Below are 19,352 nucleotides of genomic sequence, written 5' to 3'. Positions count from 1 at the left end.
CGAGTGATTAAAAACTGTTATTACAATTTACGTAAACATTTATTACATTTTACCGCAACGAAAGTTATTACAATTTACGTCAATTTTTATTACAATTTGCGTATTACAATTTACGTCAATTTTTATTACAATTTACGTCAAGTTTATTAAAATTTGCTGCAAGTATTACAATTTGCGTTTTTATTACAATTTACGTCGTAACAGGGCGCAACCCATGGCAAACAGGTTAGTTAGTTTAGTCGAGGTATTAGAGATACTAGCATTATTCAGTACTCACCATGAAGACGATATTTCTGACTCACGTTCGTCACATGCACCTCTGCCATTATGCATTTCCTTGCCGATGCCAACCTTAACATTTGTACCATAAATTACAATATGCAGCAATGAAAACACCGACTGGAACTCGAACGTTGTTGAGCATTGAAGAAGATGGCAGCTGGTAGTATGAGCAAAGGTCAAGGTCGAATGTCGTCACACTCAATAGTGACGTCATCTGTTTTGTTCTATGACGTTTCCATATTTGTGAAAAGTGTGTCGGTGACCTCCGTCGTTTGTTGTGCAGTAAATGCTTCAAAACCGACACCGCAGTTTGTTTTTATTTTATTAAAAATTCTATCCATTTTAGCTATAATAACGGACCTCGGTCTTTTCAACTGCCCTCCTTCGTCCGGCAGTTATGAAAAAATAACTTTACCCTTATATTGTCAAATACAAACTCATGGGTCAAAATTAAAATTAAAAGTGAGTGAGTGATATGATTTTACGCCGCTTTTAGCAATATTCCAGCCAGATCACGGCGGAAGACACCAGAAATGGTAGGGAATCGAACCCGGGACATCGACGCGACGAGCGAATACTTTAACCAGTAGGCTATCCCACTGCAAAAGTTAACAATAGCAACTTAGAAATTTATACGTAAAAATTCAGATTCCAATTTCCACTTAAGTTCAAAACCATCTAATAGAGTGCCCCACGACTGCTTACACAGGAGAGTAATAGATTCCCGCCCGATGACTATTGTTGAAACACAGTGTCATGCACTGCTACTTAATCTAAACAGAAACGGTGTAATCCGATCACAATATTGTTTAACAATACTCAACGCGGGTGTCGTATACCAACTGAGTCTGGTATTGTGGTATCAGGTTAATTGTTTCTGCGGCGTATCAAGGGTGACGTGAAAACAACTGGGTGGCCCCAGGAGGATTAGAAGCATTGTTACCAGAGAGTAAGTAACTTCCAACGACTTTCACATCGAGCCCATTTCCGTCTGTTGACTCCAGAACATCAAACCTGACGGTTGTTGCTTCGTCTGATGTTTAATGCATCACTTTCGTGCATTATATTATGGATGAGATCGATAGTGCAAAAGACATGTTCTTTTAATTATTTTTTTCTTAATATCTGATTTTCCTGATCTTCATTTATAGATGTATGTGATATTATCTGCGATATAGACCAACCGTGCGACAAAGTGCAGTTTCGCGATGTACATGAAGGATGTGATGTTATACGTCATATAACCATCCCTCCCACAAAATGCAGTTTTTCGTTTTACATGAAGGATGTGAGTGAGTATAATGTTTACACAGCTTTTAGCAATATTCCAGCAATATCACGCCGGGGAACACCAGAAAGGGGCTTCACACATATTGTGCCCATATGGAGAATCGAACCCGGGGTTTCAGCGTAACGAGCAGTCGCTTTAACCATTAGGCTACCCCGCCGCCCACATGGAGGATGTAATGTTATACGTTATATAACCAACCCTCCCACAAATGCAGTTCTCAGTTTTTCACAGTATAATGTTTTGTTATATATGATACCGTATAGTCTTGCTGACTGTAGGGCAGGACATGTCTACCATTTTCGCGAACACTCGGTGTCGCAATCGATTTTCAGTGATCCTTTCATGTATTTTTCACAGATATTTTTCCTTTTTAACTAAAGGGCATTTCCTTCGGCTAAAAATCAATAATGCTTATTCTGAAATGCCGAAGGAAAATGACACATAAAAACGCTTTCATTTAAATCCGGAAAGTCCATTAAGCACCATTCAGTTATCTATATAGCCATAGAAAATAGCCAGTTTCTACAAGTCCTACCTTGTCTTAATTATCCAACAGAACGCAAATAGCCCTGATTATGAGAAAAAGAAACTTGATTTTGTCGAACCAATTAACTGATGATTATGTTCACAGGCTTTACAACAACACACGTGCTCGTGCTTTTCTCCAAGCTAACACACGTTAAAAACTACATTACCACGATATCCTGACAATATTCACTCAATAACCACTCATTCACTCATAAGTTGCATTCAAAGATAACGAAACATCTGAAATGTGACCAAATGAAGTAGAGACGAACCATGCATTCCGAGTGTATCTTATAGGACAATTGTCAGGAGGCCTATCTATAGTAGCATTGAATAAGATAAATGACAATAGTTGTATTCAACCTTTGAATAATCGCTCCATTTCGATTATTTCCCGTCTGTATGAGCCAGCTAATTAATGTTAGTGAGACTGACGCCTCTATCAACAATCATTCTGTCATTACAGATAGACATTCCACTACACCACCTCAAGACATCAAACACATGTGGCGACACACCCACTAACGCGGGGACGTGAAGACTTCTATACTTCAAACCTGCCACCAATGCATTGTGAGGGGATTACAAACCCAGCAGACAATGTTGTTCTGATAATGATGTTCAACGGTGTTTGTCACGATACATATAAGCACAGGTTTTCATCAGCTCGTGGGGCGGTGGGGCAGCCAAATGGTTACAGTGTCCGCTCGTCACGCTGAAGACCCGGGTTCGATTCCCACATGGGTGCAAGGAGGACGGCCATTTTGGTGCCCCCGCCGTATATTGCAGGAATATTGCTAAAAGCGGCGTAAAACCAAACTCACTCACTCACTCACTCACTCAAACACCTCGTGCACATCGCACCCATGCCTCCTGTCCGTGTGAATCTTGTCCTGCAAGGGTTACCATTCATTGCGTACCAGGTTATTTAGGTTATTTGTTAACTGGACAATTTGGTGAGATCACTAATATATCACCTACAAACTTAGTTTTCTTTAATACACTTGAATAACACGACATACCATGTGAACTCGCTATTCATGATGTTACTGAGTATATTGCTATTTGTATAACTAAATATCATAACCAAATTTTGTAACTGAATATAAACTTAAAAGTTAAACTAAATGTATGGGAAAATATATCAGTTCATATTGCAACATCATCTATAACTAAACAATCTCTCAACGAATTGATGATGATATTAACGCTTAAGGTAAATACGTGTTTGTGAAATGAAATACGGTTTTCTGTTTGTATTTGTATCACTGACATCGATCTGCATCTCTGGAAAACAATACAGAGATCAGGTTCCTTGGGAATATTGATCTGCACCGCTGGAACACAACCTATGGATCAGAACTTCCGAACATATCGATCTCCAGTGATAAATGTCATGCGCCATGAGCCTGACACATGTAATAAATTAGTGGTATTGGTTTTCACAGGTATCACTTCGCCAGGACAGCATGGATATAAGGGGTGTTCACACATGTTGGATAATACTGGTTCTAGTTGGCAAATGTGAGTATTACCATCAATGTCTAAACTTCACTCTTTTTGTATATATATTTGGTTGAAGTAATATTAATTGTTCAAAGCTTGAGTGAAGGTTTTGAAGTTATAGCTTTGTCAAACTAGGCAATATTTATCGAATTGTCCTTTTATTACCTGAGAGAATAATATGCAATTTGGTTTCGTTAAAAAGTTCTTTGGATATTTCCGGATTTGATTTGATAAGTTACCCAAATATATATTCTCCGCACTCTTCCGGAATACATTGTTCAGGTCAACAACATCGTGTTCCTTTGATCCTATACCAACATGAGTACTAAAATCCTGTTCAGATGCGTTTCTTTTGATGATCACTAAGATCATAGACTGCTCACTTGTGAACCACGAAGTTCCAGTGTCACTCAAGGAAGCATTGATAACACCTTTACTGAAGAAACCACAACTGGACTCGGACTGTCTCAAAAACTACAGGCTTGTCTCTAACCTGACCTTCTTATCAAAAGTGATGGAACGTGTGGCATCTTGCCTTCAGGCACACATGCAAAAAAACAGTCTTGGCGGACCCCTTCACTCTGCTTACAAGTTAGTCTACAGCACGGAAACTGCCCAACTGCGAGTACAGAACGATATTCTTTGTTCTGTGGACTCCATGGGCGCTGCTGTGTTGGTACTTTTCGATCTCTCTGCTGCATTTGACACGATAGATCACGAAATCCTGTTGACCCGTCTGGAAGATTGTGTCGGTGTTACAGGTAATGCCCTCAAGCGGATTAGGGCCTACCTAACAGGACGCTTCCAGACTGTGACCGTCGAAGGAGCACGGTCACAGAAGCAGGAACTGGCATTTGGCGTACCCCAAGGATAAGTGTTGGGCCAATCCTTTTCGAAATCTATACCTCCCCTCTTGGCACAATTGCTAGGCAACACAAGCTAAGTTTCCACCTATACGCTGATGATACACAGAAATACCTGGGACTCAGACCACTCTCAACACCGTCTGTCGAGAGTACATTCCAAGCCATCAGCAACTGCATCGCTGATATTCGTCATTGTATGAGGATCAACTACTTTCAAGCTCAGCGACAATAAAACGGAGTTACTCATCATCAGACCCATCACAGTACCAGAGCTAAGGATAGGTGATAACCTGATTGTGCCGAGAGCGTGTGCTAGAAATCTCGGAGTCCTTTTTGACTCAGAACTGACCCTTGAGAATCATGTCAACATGGTGTGTAAAACAGCTTACTGCCACATCAGGAACATAGGTCAAATATCTCGATACATGAACCAGAAAGATGTTAAATCCCTTCTTCATGCCTTTGCAACATCCACTATTAATTACTGCAACAGCCTTTTGTTGGATGCAGAGGCAGCATTTTGGACAAGCTTCAGCGAGGAAAAAACTCAGAGTGATTACCCACACAAAGAAGTACGAGCATATAAAACCTGTACTCAAGGAACTACACTGGCTACCAATCAGGGAGAGGATTGAATTCAACCTCCTATTGTTTGTCTTCAAAGCGCTAAATGACCTTGCTCCAGAATACATCCAGGAGCTCATCACCCCCTAAATGACAATTCCAACATCACAAGTTTCAGATCTGAACTGAAAACCCTCATGTTCAAGAGAACATACAACTAAGCGCCTTTGAGCAGTTTTCTGGATCAAGGCGCTATAGAAATGCCTAACTAATTATTAATATTATCTATTATTGCGCTCACAAATAGTCAAACATGATGTTTATAAATATTTATACAGCAGGAACAAAGTTAGGCGCCTTTGTATGCTTGGACATGAGGTATGAGAATGTGAGCTGGTCCGAGATGAATGGCACGGAAAGCAGAATGTATTATTTCCTGAAAGTGTAATCCTTTGTCGACAACGGACAAAAGTCGTCCCAAGTTAGAAAACGGTATTCGTAATATTGGCGGACATTGTATGTATTATTGACATTGGTACGTGACTGAGCTGCCTTGGCAACCGGGACTTCTTAACTTGTTAAAATATCAGTTATTCGTCCAGTGAAACGTCCGATGCGTTCCTGAGTTACATGTGGACATTCTTCTGGAGGGTCTCACTTCTGTAGACTGCAAACACGTCCTATAATGTAACATATCTTATATTTGGGACTACACTTTCTCAGTAAAGTATAGGTTCTATTACTTTGTTGGTAGAGTGCCATCCGGGATTCGAACCCACACCCTCACACTTTGTGTGCTGGTGATTAGGCGCCTGACTTTGAGGGTGCGGGTTCGAATCCCGGATGGGACTCAACCCAACAAAGGTACTAGAATCTGTACTTTACTTCAGTGTAATCCCAAATATAACATACGTAACATTTGACCACTTTCTAAATGGCACTGTGTATTCACGTCCTATACATGTTCTAGCGGGCTGTGTGTAACGGGATCGGTCGGTCAGGCTCGCGTAGATCGATGCTCATGCTGTTGATCACTGGATTGTCTGGTCCAGACACGATTATTTACCGCCCGCCACCATATAGCTGGAGACCGCCTACGTGATGTAGTGGTTAGAGCGTCCGCGCGAAGAGAGGAAGGTCGCGGTTTCGATCCCCGACCGCGTCATATCAAAAGACGTTAAAATATGATACTTGTTGGTCCCTGCCTGGCGCTCGGCATTAATGGGTGGTGGGCTCGGAGTCAGAATAATGTTTCTGAGTGGGGTATTCATGCTTCACTGCGGCATGGTATCTCAGTGAGCTAGCACTATAAAACCAGCTTAAGTCTGGGCTAGTACAAGCAGCCGCACATACACATACACACGCATGCACGTCGTCATATGAGCGAAATATTCTCAAGTACGACGTTAAACCCAATTTCACCTCACCTCACCTCACTGTAGCCTCTGAAAGAATTCGACACCTGATCTCAAACTTTCGTGACCTAAAACCTGATGGAGTCGATTATCTATGACCTTGATGACAATTATCTGTGGAACAGCCAGTTCTCCCCCGGGAATGTACTCTTCACAAAGGGTCATTACCTAATGAAGCGAATAATTAAAAATTGTGCATCGTGTCGTCTGATTTGTAACAAGGGCGAGAGGTTTGTTGCAAATACTTTGCACGTCATAACCACAAGGAAACATTTAAAGGGCATTTCAACTGTTCGTGTCCTCACCAAACTGACTTTGCCAGTTACAATATTCAGCGGACAAATGAACAGGTGTTATAGATTCAGTACTACGAACGTGGCAGTACTGGTATATTTAAGACATTCACTCTGATGCCAATTCTACAATGAACGCCATAGATACTTAATGAGGTTGTCAAAAGGAGGTCAGCAGATCAATATGACAGAGCCTTGCTACCTATAAAATACTGAGGTGTTAGCAGAGAAGAGAGACGGACGGCAGAATAAAACAGGCAACATCACAGCAACATATAGTGAGAGACAGAGCTGGAGTCATTGTACTTCCTATGATAAACCTGAACAACTAAAACATGTTGTTTCCCTGTGGACTGTATGTGGGCGAACGAAGCCTCGAGAAGAGATGCCTCGACTCAATGGTCCGCAGCGAAACACCTTAACTGACCGCCAAATAATACAACGTAACAGAACGGCCAAATAATAGCGCTCAGCCCCCTTTTTCAGACTATGGAATAATCCAATATCAGAAGCCACACATTTACGTGAATTGCATAATTAATACAGGAGAATATGGATCAGACAGTGTAGAACTGCCTACGAGAAGTAGGCCTTCGCGCCATCATTCCAGTGTCATCTTCAATACTGCCGGGCGCTTGGATTATGACCCCAACATCGATGGAGACGCGTCTGTTTACGAGTCGAGATTATTGTTGCTTCGTCATGGTGGAGAACGTTAAAGGTCACATGCAACCAAAAAATCAAACATAATTAAAACAAAATTATCACTTATTCATGACATATAATATACATTGTTGGTTATGAAAAAACATATAAAGAAAATTATAAGCGTACAATCGCAAATCAAAAGTGCAATATTGTGTACTTGGGTTTACTTCTCAAGAAACGAAGGAGCCGGGATACCGAACCCAGTCAGAGCGGGTGGGTGTGCACTCAAGTGTAACGGCTGGTTCATTTGCAGATGCCCTCACGGCTCATTGTGTGTGTATATATAGAGATGTTGGGTTTTGTAAATACATGCTCATTTTGTGTGTATAACAGAAAATTTGAAAGCCCTAACTCATACACAACTTGACTTATACTCCTTTTACTCCATGCTGTATCTCTGGCATTTGAGTGTTAATTTTGGGCATGAATTAATTTCAAACACAATTCTAATTTGTCTATAACTCCATAACCAGGTGGAAATTGACAAAAACATCAAGTGTTCCTCTTTTGTTATTGCATGTGCTATCAAAGGACACTGGTTTCAGTCCATTAAAGCATTTTTTTCATTTGTTTCTCTATTTTTATATACATACATGAATTTTATACTAAAATAATTCCATTAAAAGTTCATATTTTCAACAAAAATGAAAATTGAAACTGTTAAATTTTTATTCATTAGAAAGCCCTATCTTTCCTCGTTAAATTGATTGGCTGCACAAGTAGATGTGTACAGCCAATCAAGTGCAACGAGTCACCAAGCATGTCCACTCTCACCTGACACCTGGCCAATACGCGACAAAGTGTCAGTAGGTGCGTATGGCTCAACTGCGATTTACACCAGTGGCACAAGACATGTGTATGTCTTGAGTTTCCAATACATTTTCTAATACATATACCTGCTTGTCAGTGCCAGTGACAACACACAGAGATGGGATATATAAGTACATGCTATGCTCAGAGTTCATTAGTTCTATTCGACACAATCACGATGAAAGGCGACCGCAAGAGAATCAAGTCACAGTTCAGCAAAGGCCATACTCCCTGGAACAAAGGTCTCACCCTTGAATCGGAAGAGTCGGAAAGTGCCTCTCCACCCCAGATACCCAGGACAGTCACTAGGTTGAGTGCAGAAGACTTCTCCCTGGTCACCAAGTCAAGGCTGGATGGCACTGGGCTGTCAACACCTGACTGCGATGGCATCTCTACTTCAGTGAGGCTGCTGCGTCCCACTTCAACGAGCAAGCATGACCTGAAACAAGAGTCAAGCAAAGATGACTTGGAGGGTATGCGACTAGTCGACAATGAAAAGGTGGCCGAAGCATGGAACACAGCTCTGCGACTGCATCGGTCAACATCCAGTGACTGTGACGACCCTCAGCTGCAGATAGCCAAGGAGAGAAAATGGGGAGCATGCTGGAAAATAACACTGAAATGTGTCACATGTGACTTTGTAGCACCTGAAATGAAGTTATACAAAGAAATCGAGACGGGTAAACCTGGGCCAAACCCAGCAGCACCCAACGTGGGACTTGCCTTGGGTCTACAGGACACACCTATAGGAAATACGAGAGCGAGGTTACTGATGGCCAACATGGACATTCCACCCCCATGCAGGAGCAGTATGCAGAGGACCTCCAACAAGGTGGCTAAGGCTGTAACTGAACTTAACACTAAGGATATGGCAGAAAAGGTGGAGTTAGTGAAGGAAGTTAATCGAAAGAGGGGTACTGAGCCGTGTGAGATGAACATTGCTATGGATGGCCGATACAACTCGACAACAATAGCAAGCAGGAAGAAGCCAGGGCAGAATGCATCACAAGCAATCGGCATCGCCTGCGAAACTGTTACTGACAAGAAGTTCATCGTCGGTGCGTCATTCCAGAATAAGCTCTGCTGGACTGGTGCCTGGCTGAAAGCAAAAGGCATGGATGTGAAATGTCCAGGGGGGCACCCAGACTGTACTGCGAACATGTCGGCCTTCACTCCATTCTCTGAGTTCAAAATGGGAGAGGACATTGGTAATCAGCTCGCACTACAGGGTGTACTCATAAAGTATGCCACAACCGATGGGGATTCGAAGTCTGCAGATGGAGTAGACAAAGCTCTCAAAGTGTTGGACCCAATGTGGAAGGTGCAAAGGCTAGCTGACCCAACCCACTTGGCTCAAGGACAGTTCCGACAATGTTACAGAGCTGATTTTAACCCAGATATGTTCCCCGGCACTACTCGTACACATAAAATGGAAGCAAAGAAGGTGCCGAGCCAGGATGTCAAAGCACGGTGCAGCCTGATACTAAAATAACTCATGAAAGATCATGCAGGTGACATGAAAACACTTCGTAGTATCTTACCAAGAGTGCTCGAAGCAACCCTCAAGTGCTACAGCGGCGACTGCTCCAGGTGTGCCCGGTACTCAGTTGTGTGTAGAGGAGGTGTAACAAACAGCTGGTGGCAGCGATCCATGTTCCTCGGCTGCAACAGTATCACTCATTTCAATATGGATGACAATGATAAACACTTGCTTAATGAAATTCTCAAAATGAAGTTAAGTGTAGAAGTGGTGGAACAAATGAAACTGTACACAGACACACAGAAATGTGAAGCTGCCAATCGATCACTGAGTATTTCTTTGCCAAAGAATGTAAACTTTTCAAGGAACATGATTGGGAGGGCTTCTTCTACAATTCACAGGCTCAACAATGGCCCTGGGACATCAGCAATCGACCATTCTGGGGTGAAACTTTCAAGCCGAGCTGTGCGGTCACTTGAACAAATGGACAAGGAGGCTACCTATCACAAAGACTATCAGAAAAGCCCCAGTGTTGTGAAAAGGAAACTTACACAGCATGGCAGCAAGATCTGTGAACATTTGAAGTCTAAACAGACTGACAAGCAGAGTGGGGACTACAGAAAGGGTCAGTTAGACCCTGTACCGTGTTTCAGCAAAAACCATGAACATTCTTATTCAAAATATTGAAAATGTGCAGTGATGCTGCAGAACTGTATGTCCTAATTACTTGCTAAAGACAGATACTGTTTAACTTTAAGTTTAAATACATCATAATGTCTCAAAAGCTATGTGTTGTGAATAAATGCTATGTCACAACTAACTGTGACTGTGGTGAAAATCAGGAAATATGAATAAAATTTTACTATATTATATGATATAGTATTTTTCATATACTTTTGCCTTTGTTTTTCTGTTCTCCTATAACTTCAATGCCAAAAGGCAATCTGGGAAAGGTGCATGGCCTTTACACACACCCCTGTTTACACAGGCCACTCTGTCTGCATTTATGCTGTGTGGTTCAGCAGACAGGTGTTCGACATAGGTGCATTTACTGTTGTGGCACAAATGGTTGATGTCGTAATCACCTATGTCGAAGTTTTCCCTGTGTACTATAAAACTCAGCCTGTGAGCATGAGTAGTACGCCACTGGTAGGCTATGGGGCAAAAATACCGCAATACCCCATACCCACTGTGCTTGCATGCTCCAGTCCACATATGACATATGCCATTTTCCTCACTGAGGACTGAATTTTTCACAAACTTGGCTCTATATCTTTGGGAAAAGGCTTGAATATTAGCCATTTTCGGTATCACATGCATCTAAAAGGCACGTGCGGCGTAGAGATACATACATTCACCATAATTGAACCAATCTGTCTAAATATGATGCGTCCGCTCACTCACTAAAACAATATGCAATCAGAAAACTGAAATAAATTCATAAAAAATGTAAAAAAAATTATTTTCAGTTGAAAACACATGTATACATATTTCAAATGTTCCTGGTAGTAAATATGCAAAGTTTCAAGTGAATATTTTGAAAAATAACAGACATATAGCAAATTAAACACTTGCACTACCTTCACCATATCAGGCCTCAGACCACAATTATTTCCCTTCTTTGCTATCTACAGTGACATGCCAGTGCACCATAATTAATATCGGTCGTAGGCTGTTCTCCTGTTGCATGCTGACCAACCTGCCACTTGTCACTTAATCGGCAAAATATGAGCCTGGATCGACCATGTCGATTTTGCTGTATCCACTGTAAACAATGGTCACCGGAAGTTACGAGCCGAAACACACCAGACAGCCTTGAACTTGGGGTCAAATCAAGGAAGGCTGGTGTCAATACCATGAGTAGATTGTGGACCCAAAAAATTTTGCAATAAAGTACAATGTCTTACCTTTCATTTAAGCTATCACAAGTCACCCTGAAAAAATCAGCACAAGCAGAACAGCCCATTTAAACGAGGCTCTATATTCTCATATTTTACTTCCGGGTCATGGTAAAAGTTAAAGGGGGTAACTGTGGTCTGAGGCCATATCGCAAACTGGCCCGCGCAAAGGGAGCCGGGAACCAGCTAAGTACCGGAAGTAGCGCCTCGCGAGACTTACAGGCTGCCACACTCCGGCGCAGTGATGACTTAGCATAACATCACTGCCACAGGCTACTTTGCGTATCACGTGACCGGACTTTTCTCTTGTATGTAAGCAAACGCGCATATTCATAGTAAGAAAAGACTGTCCTTATGCAAGCTTTTCCGCGCGCTCTTCACAATGTTTTCCATTGATACATATAAATTCTTCCACAACTACGGCAGTAAGGTTGATGACAGTACATATTTAGATATCAAACTGGTTGCATCGTTTGCTCTCTGTTGGCTTCGATGACAATACGTGGAGCCGTGCAACCTATGTAAACAAAGGATCGCTACGCAAATCGAAATAGTGTTACATGTTTTAGGATATTTTCTCAGTGAAACTAAACCATTCTAACAGAGATGTTTAATTAGATTGTGTAGACTCGTCAAAAATAGAAGAGTTAAGAAATATGTAGATTATCTTGAATGGACGGTGCAAGATGTGATGAATCGTCAGATCTTTCTGGTCTGTGGCAGAGGTACTATGCTGGCTTGCTGCATGGAACTCTGGGTAGGAGAGTGACAGGCTGCAGGTGACCTTGACCTTGTACCCTTGTCCTGCCACTTTGTGAAAAGAGGCTTGTTTCAACCAGGGATAATCTTCTACACGTTATATAGTCTCCCTGTTTCAACTAAGGAGCGCATTGGACAATTTGAACTTTCTCTCTGTTGTCATTTCAGAATTAAACCATATTTCCAACACCATAATAAACAAACTCCTAGGATCAGATTTTCTCTGTCACATTAATTTTGTTTCAGGCTGTGGTAGTCATTGTAAAACAATGTGTTAATTGATCTTTGTTACAATTCAGTAGAGGGCAAGTGCATGTCTTTATTATCTCACATTATATCAAAGCAAACGTTGTGTGAAGATCATACTATCTAGCTTAGGCATGTTTTGGAAGATTGAGCATTTCCTGTTGCTAGGCGACGTTGCTGCTGTTACCACTGCGTTCGTATTATACATTGCTCTGGTGCAGACAAAGATAAAACCGGGCAAGAATTTGTGGTAAATTTAAATACGATTATTAATTGTGTAACATTTCTTTGATTGTTTGTTTCACACTGTATTCCTCAGCGTACACCTATTGTAAGAGAACCTATTGTTTCCATGGAATGGAAATGTTACCCCCATGTATCCATTGGCAAGAAGTCATATATTTCTCCAGAACAATTTATATCATCATGAGGAAGTACGTTAAATCACAGTGTACTTTCAATAAAACGAATAACACCAAGGGATCTCATGTGAATGGTGCCAGGCCGCTTTCTCGACATTCCAACCATGTTGGGGAGGGCGATACCAGGGAAAGGTTCAAAACATAAGTCTCTAAGAGAATATCGAACCTTTTGCCCGAGGAGCGAAGTGTCTATCCACAAATCTACATTCAGTACTCTTCGAGATGGAACATTCAGTCACTGCAATCCCCCTTTAGTTAAGGCGTGCCATAAACACAGACCCTTATTACCTGTTCGTCCCAAACCATTCTAGGTAGATTTAAACCTACTGTTATTTTTAATCGTAGCATATATACTCATGGCAATAATGGTTGTCACCCCCTTCAATTTTTTTAATTGGAGAGGGGTGTGGGGTGGGGTGTGAGGTGTGTGGGGTTGGGGTGGGGAGGGGGTGACAACCATTATTGGCATGAGTATATGTTCTTTTAATTTACATCTAGATTGTTGAATTGCTGACAGCTGAAGGGATGATGTAAATTCCACTAGGGTCCATGCAGGTAGCAAAAGTAATGTAAGTCCCCATGGTCCCTAGAATGGTGATCTACCTTCAGTTGTTGGCGATCTATAGCCCATTTTATACTGTGTTGTCCTAATTTGAAATCCAATTTTAGAGAGTGTTGCTAGTTTTATTACTTGATACTGTGATATTCTAGTTTATTTAACTGTCCTTTGTCGGCAGGTTTTATAATTTATATATATTGATGGTGAATTCACAACTTGTTTACAGTCACGATATGGCTGAAAATATTGCCGATGTGGCTTCAAATCTGAACTCACTCACTCACGAACTCACCTGTTCGTGGTGTGTCAACCATGGGTCTACCCAAAGAGGCAAAACATCTATACTACTCACAATTTGATAGGGACCACATGTTATTCCACCACAAACGTTGGACAAGATCAAATAAGACTTCATTTCATGGTTCAGATATTCATTGAAATTCGAATGTTTAATGTTTAAGAGTGCAACGCATTCCAAAACTGCATTTAATCATGAAAAGGCGAACAATGGCAAACTGGATACAGAGAGGTGTCTTTTCATTTTATCCATGTCAATAACGGGTATGACCTCCCCGTGCCTGAACGACAGCTTGGTATTGACGGTTCATGCTGTCAATAAGAACCCGGATGCTCGCCATTGGAAGGTTATTTCCGAGTTCTTCTGGAGTCCCGAATAGCGTCGGACGTCCGGAAGTGGCAACCCGCAGGATGTCTTCACATGTTCAATTGGCTTTATTTCCGGCGAGCCTTCGGGCCATTCCATACGGACAGTTCTTGCCTGTTCCAGAAACTGGTCCACCACCGTAGCACGATAGGGACGGGCGTTATGGTCCAACGGCACCAGTGAAGGGTCCCACGTACACATTGAAGATTTCATCCCTGTACTGAACACCTGTCATCGTGTCCCTCCCATCACATGCTGATCAGTTTTCCCGCTTCTGCTGATTCCGTATAGGAGAAAGTCCGAGCATCCGTCCATTCCTGAAAAGTAATGGACAGGTTTGCAATGACTAATTTTTTAATCCCCAGTCCATGATGGATCCTCCCCCATAACGATCGTTTTCTTGTTCGCTGATGTTAGCATCGTTCAACCTTTCCCTTTTCTTCACACCCGTTGCCTTCTGTTAGTAAACTCCAAACAATACCGTGACTCATCAGTGCAGAGAATTGGTACCCAGTCGTTATGTGTCCAAATGACATGATCATGAGCCCAAATCAAACGTTCCCGCCTGTGACGTACGGTCAGTGGGATGCGAACACATGCCCTACTGGTGTTGAGGCCAGCTGCATGAAGACGATTCCGTAATGTCCTGGTGGATACGTTAAGGCCCGAGGCGTTAAGGAGGTCATTTCGGAGGTTACTGGCTGCCCAGAAAGGATGACGTTGTGCCTGAACGGTGATTAAGTGGACTTGTCGTTGAGTAGTCGACCTTTAACGATCACCGCCATGACGGCGTGCTTACGTTACGTTGTGAGAAGCCTGATTCAAGCATGACGATGCATCAATTGCTCTGACATAAAGCGTCGTCTTTGACGTTTAGGAGACATTATTAGTGTTAAATGTAATGACAAACGTATGGAAATGTCAAAAGCCTTCATCAACAATCCACACACAAGTGTGAGCTGACAACGTGACGTTTACATCAAAGCAAGAATAGTGGGGCTGCTCATAAATGTCATGAAATGCATGTGCAAAAGTGTAAATGGCACTGCCTTTTAACAATTTATTGTTCATCAACGGCAGTAACTTGCTTGCATATGTTCATCAAACTTTCTATGATCCCTATCAAATTGTGAGTAGTATATATTTGACGGGCTTTTCTCTCACATAAAACTGACACGCAATGATCAAAGTAAAATACTCATTAAAGTGCACTTGTGATAATAAATTCAAGTTAGGACCAGACAATCCACCGATAGACACCATGATACTCGGTCTATGCAACAGGGATACAGATAATTTTACTCAGTCGGTTGCTCATATCGTACGACAGACGTTCTTGATGGCCAGTTCTAACCCGGACCCTGCCCGTCTGAAATACTGTCAAAAGGTTAGAACAGAGTCTTTGAACGGCATTTAGAAGTGTTGCACATAAAGGCAAGACTTTATGGATGTCAACTTCTTTATTTTGAGAACACGACGTGTCGGGGTATATGCGTACTCCTTTAACAGGTGAATGAAAAACTAGGAAAAAGATATCTATACAAGTGCATGTGAAACAACAGCATTCTAAGATAAGAACAAAGACAGATGGTTAAATAGCGCTAGATTGGTAAGGACCATTAATCCCGGCATAAATGATGAGATAACCATGGTGGCATTTAACACGGTAAATGACAATAAACAAAAGGAAGACAGGAATTGATCCATGCCTAATTAGTGATAAACATAAGGACATGGAACCAAGCACTGATAATTAAACTAACAATTCCCAAGCGCTAGGTAGATATGCTCCCTGGTCACGGTTGATTGCCGGTTGGGATCTCCTGATGTCTGTGGCCTCTTGTGTTTTCCAATGAGGCCAGTTCTTGCTGGTGCCGGAGAGGACTTTCTTGGCTTCCTACATGATGGCCAGGCCTTGGTTCTTGTTGATGTGTTCAGAAATGGCGGATTTCGTTTCGAGTTTTTAGACTGACGTTTGGTGTTCTTTGTGTTGAGGGGTCTGAGGGTTTCACCGATGTATGTGTCGCCACATTTGCAATTTGGACACTCACATTAAGCGCCCAGCTTACATTAAACTACGAAAGGCCAACAACCATTCTGATAAATCCAGTCTTCAAGTGTGTCATACAGCACTATCCTGCTTATATGAATATGAATATGTTACATTTCTATTGTACATGAAAACAGACAGTGGGTACTTCGATAAAGTAAACGGTTTGTAGAACAATACAGCGCTTTCCCAAGATAACTTTCTATTGGTAATTCTGTTATCTCGAATGTGGCAACTGACTTCACGAATGCACTTTTCTCTGTTTTGTGTTGACTGCAGTGAGTGAGTTCAGTTTTACGTCCCTTTTAGCAATATTCCAGCAATATCACGGCGGGGACACCAGAAATGGGCTTCACACATTGTACCCATGTGGGGAATCGAACCCGGGTCTTCGGCGTGACGAGCGAACGCTTTGATCACTAGGCTACCACAACGCCTGCGTTGACTGGAGGGGACATACACGACAGTAGACCAACAGCGGCGTCAACAATGGCCACACTTTATAAATAGGTACATGGTTTTAAAGTAAAAGAGACACCTCATTGTGTATATTTGTTTTCGTGCGAATGTCTCAATGCAGTGCTATCGTTACATTAAGCAGTATGTGTTTCTCTGAACAGGATACTATGGAATCCTGGAAGGGACATTGTCGCGTTGTCGCGATGTCGCGTGTTGCGTTTTGGTTTATTTTGCCTCATTTTACTTGTTTTTGAGAGGGCGACAATGCGACAACGCGACAATGTCCCTTCTTGGATTCCATAGGATACAGTGACAACAGGACAAAAGTTCCTTGTTTATTCGTATTAATAATTAATGATGTGTTGCTGCAGTAACTGATACATATCATCCCCATGGACTATACCCAATCAAACGATAGGATAGAAAGAAAACTCTTGATACTGTTAGAGTACCATTGTCAAGTTATATCACATTTTTTACTGATTGCTGGCTTTACGGACGGTTCATTTTTATTTACAGCTTGGGAATCAACACTTATCAGTTTGAATAGATACATTGCATGGCAACTGATAAATATACTCAACCAGATGGTCCCCTATGGACCCTCTATAGAATACGTCCACAGCAACACCTTTATTGGTCGTAAACAGAGACTGAAATGGGCAACCTTTTATTCATCACTTGATTTCTTTTTGATCTGGGTACAGCATATCATGCACATTTAATGTATTGTCATCTTTTAAGAAATCATTTATAAATTTTACATTTGACTGTAGGTAGTGGTCATATACTACTAGTTTTCTCCCTATTGTTATCTTATCATTTGCCCATATGTACTGTCTGCTGAGATGGTCATTATCATATTTACTTTGTCCATGTAATTCAGACCAGGCTTCAAATACGTCTTTCCAGAATGGGCTTATGAGTTTTGGAATATAATGTGTCTTCAGATACAATGGCCCCATTTCTATGGGGTTTAGTTTGCTCACTGGTTGTGAAGTATATAAAAGATTATTTAATTTTGAATTATGTACAAATAATCTTCTGATCCATGATATTTTCTGGGACTTAATTGTTTCAAGTATAGCTGGTACTTTTAGACCACCTTCTTGGTATGTTTTTGTTATCAGACATCGTTTTATTCTATCAGGTTTACCTTTCCAAATAAAGGAGAAACATTTCGTTTGAAGGTTCACTATCGTTTTAATTTAGGGTTTGCTATCGAGGTGAAAAGATGATTAAGTGTTGGTAAAATCAAGCTCTTTAGAATAGTTATTCTTCCTAAAGGTGTAAGGTCTCTCAGAGTCCACATTTTCATTGCTTTGTCAATTGTTTTTATTTTATATTTATAATTCTTTTCCACCATTTCTGCTTTATTATGTTGAAATAGAATGCCTAAGATTACAAATGGCTTTTGAGTCCAGTCAAGGTTGTATTCTCTGCAGTATTGCAAACTTGAATATTGTTTCGAACCTATCCAAATAACTTTATTTTTGTCTATATTTATTTCAAGTCCAGAGAAGGATGCGTATGTTTCAAGTACTTGTAATGTTTCTCTAAATGAGCGCTCAGACCCGTCTAATATTATAGTTGTATCATCGGCAAATTGAGTTAGTAGGTATTGTAAATCAATCATCATGATTCCTTTTATCTTTTTGTTTTGTCGTAACATGTGGACCAGGATTTCTGCTACTATGAGGAATATATACGGCGAGAGGGGATCACCTTGTCTACAACCCCGTGTAATTTGAAAGAATTCTGATGGAAACCCGTTTACAAGAATACTAGAGTTTATGCTATTGTAGAATGTTTTTAGCCAAATTTTGATAGATGGTCCGAGATTAAAGAAGTCAAGACATGCTTTTTCGAAGTCTATAAGTATCAAAAGTCCTGGTTTATTCGTATATTCTGTGTAATCCATAATGTCATTAACCAGTCTTGTACATTCTCCACTGTATCTGCCTTTCATAAATCCCTTTTGGTCTTCACTTCTTATATTAGGAAGTATGTTTCTAATACGTGCTGATATCACGGCTGAGGCTAGTTTATATGATACGTTAAATAGGGAAATGGGTCTGAAATTCTTCAGATGTTCCTTAGATTTATCTCTTTGGGGGATACATGTTCTGAGCCCTTGTTTTTGACTTATAGATAGCTCACCCTTCCTATATGCTTCATTTAATGAATTGATTAGGTATTTATTGATGTCTTTCAAAAATAGTTTATAGAATTCAGCTGTAAAACCAGATGGATCAGGGCCTTTTTAATTTTTCATATTTTTCAATGCTGGAAGTACTTCATGGTATTGTATTTCGCCTTCAAGAGAATGGGCGTCGTTGTCAGATAATCTAGGTATTTCACTATCTTTGAATAAGAATTCTAGATCGACATCTTTGACATGTTTACTGGTATATAAAGTATCAAAATATGTCTTTGCATGGTTGATAATATCCTTTGTTTCGCTTATTTGTCCGTCATCAGTTTCTAGCTTAGTTATTGCTTTGTTTAAGAAATTCTGTTTTTCCTGAGATAAGAAGAATTTTGTTGGTTTT

The 19,352-nt window shown here is 41.0% G+C and overlaps 1 protein-coding gene across 1 annotated transcript in view; it reads left to right on the top strand.

The window, feature by feature from the left end:
* The first annotated feature begins 3,550 nt into the window (after positions 1 to 3,550).
* Positions 3,551 to 19,352, top strand: part of LOC124273650 (fucolectin-6-like) — a 40,975-nt gene continuing 25,173 nt past the window's right edge. The window contains exon 1 of the mRNA XM_046708923.1: positions 3,551 to 3,625. Coding sequence (XP_046564879.1) covers positions 3,571 to 3,625 — 55 coding nt within the window. The 5' untranslated portion in view covers positions 3,551 to 3,570. The remainder of the gene's footprint in view (positions 3,626 to 19,352) is intronic.

This window comes from Haliotis rubra, unplaced genomic scaffold (assembly GCF_003918875.1).
Source record: "Haliotis rubra isolate DU_JTF1 unplaced genomic scaffold, ASM391887v1 Scf1826, whole genome shotgun sequence".
NCBI lineage: Eukaryota > Metazoa > Mollusca > Gastropoda > Lepetellida > Haliotidae > Haliotis > Haliotis rubra.
Note: the sequence above shows the minus strand (reverse complement) of the source record. Positions and strands in the feature narration are given on the sequence as shown.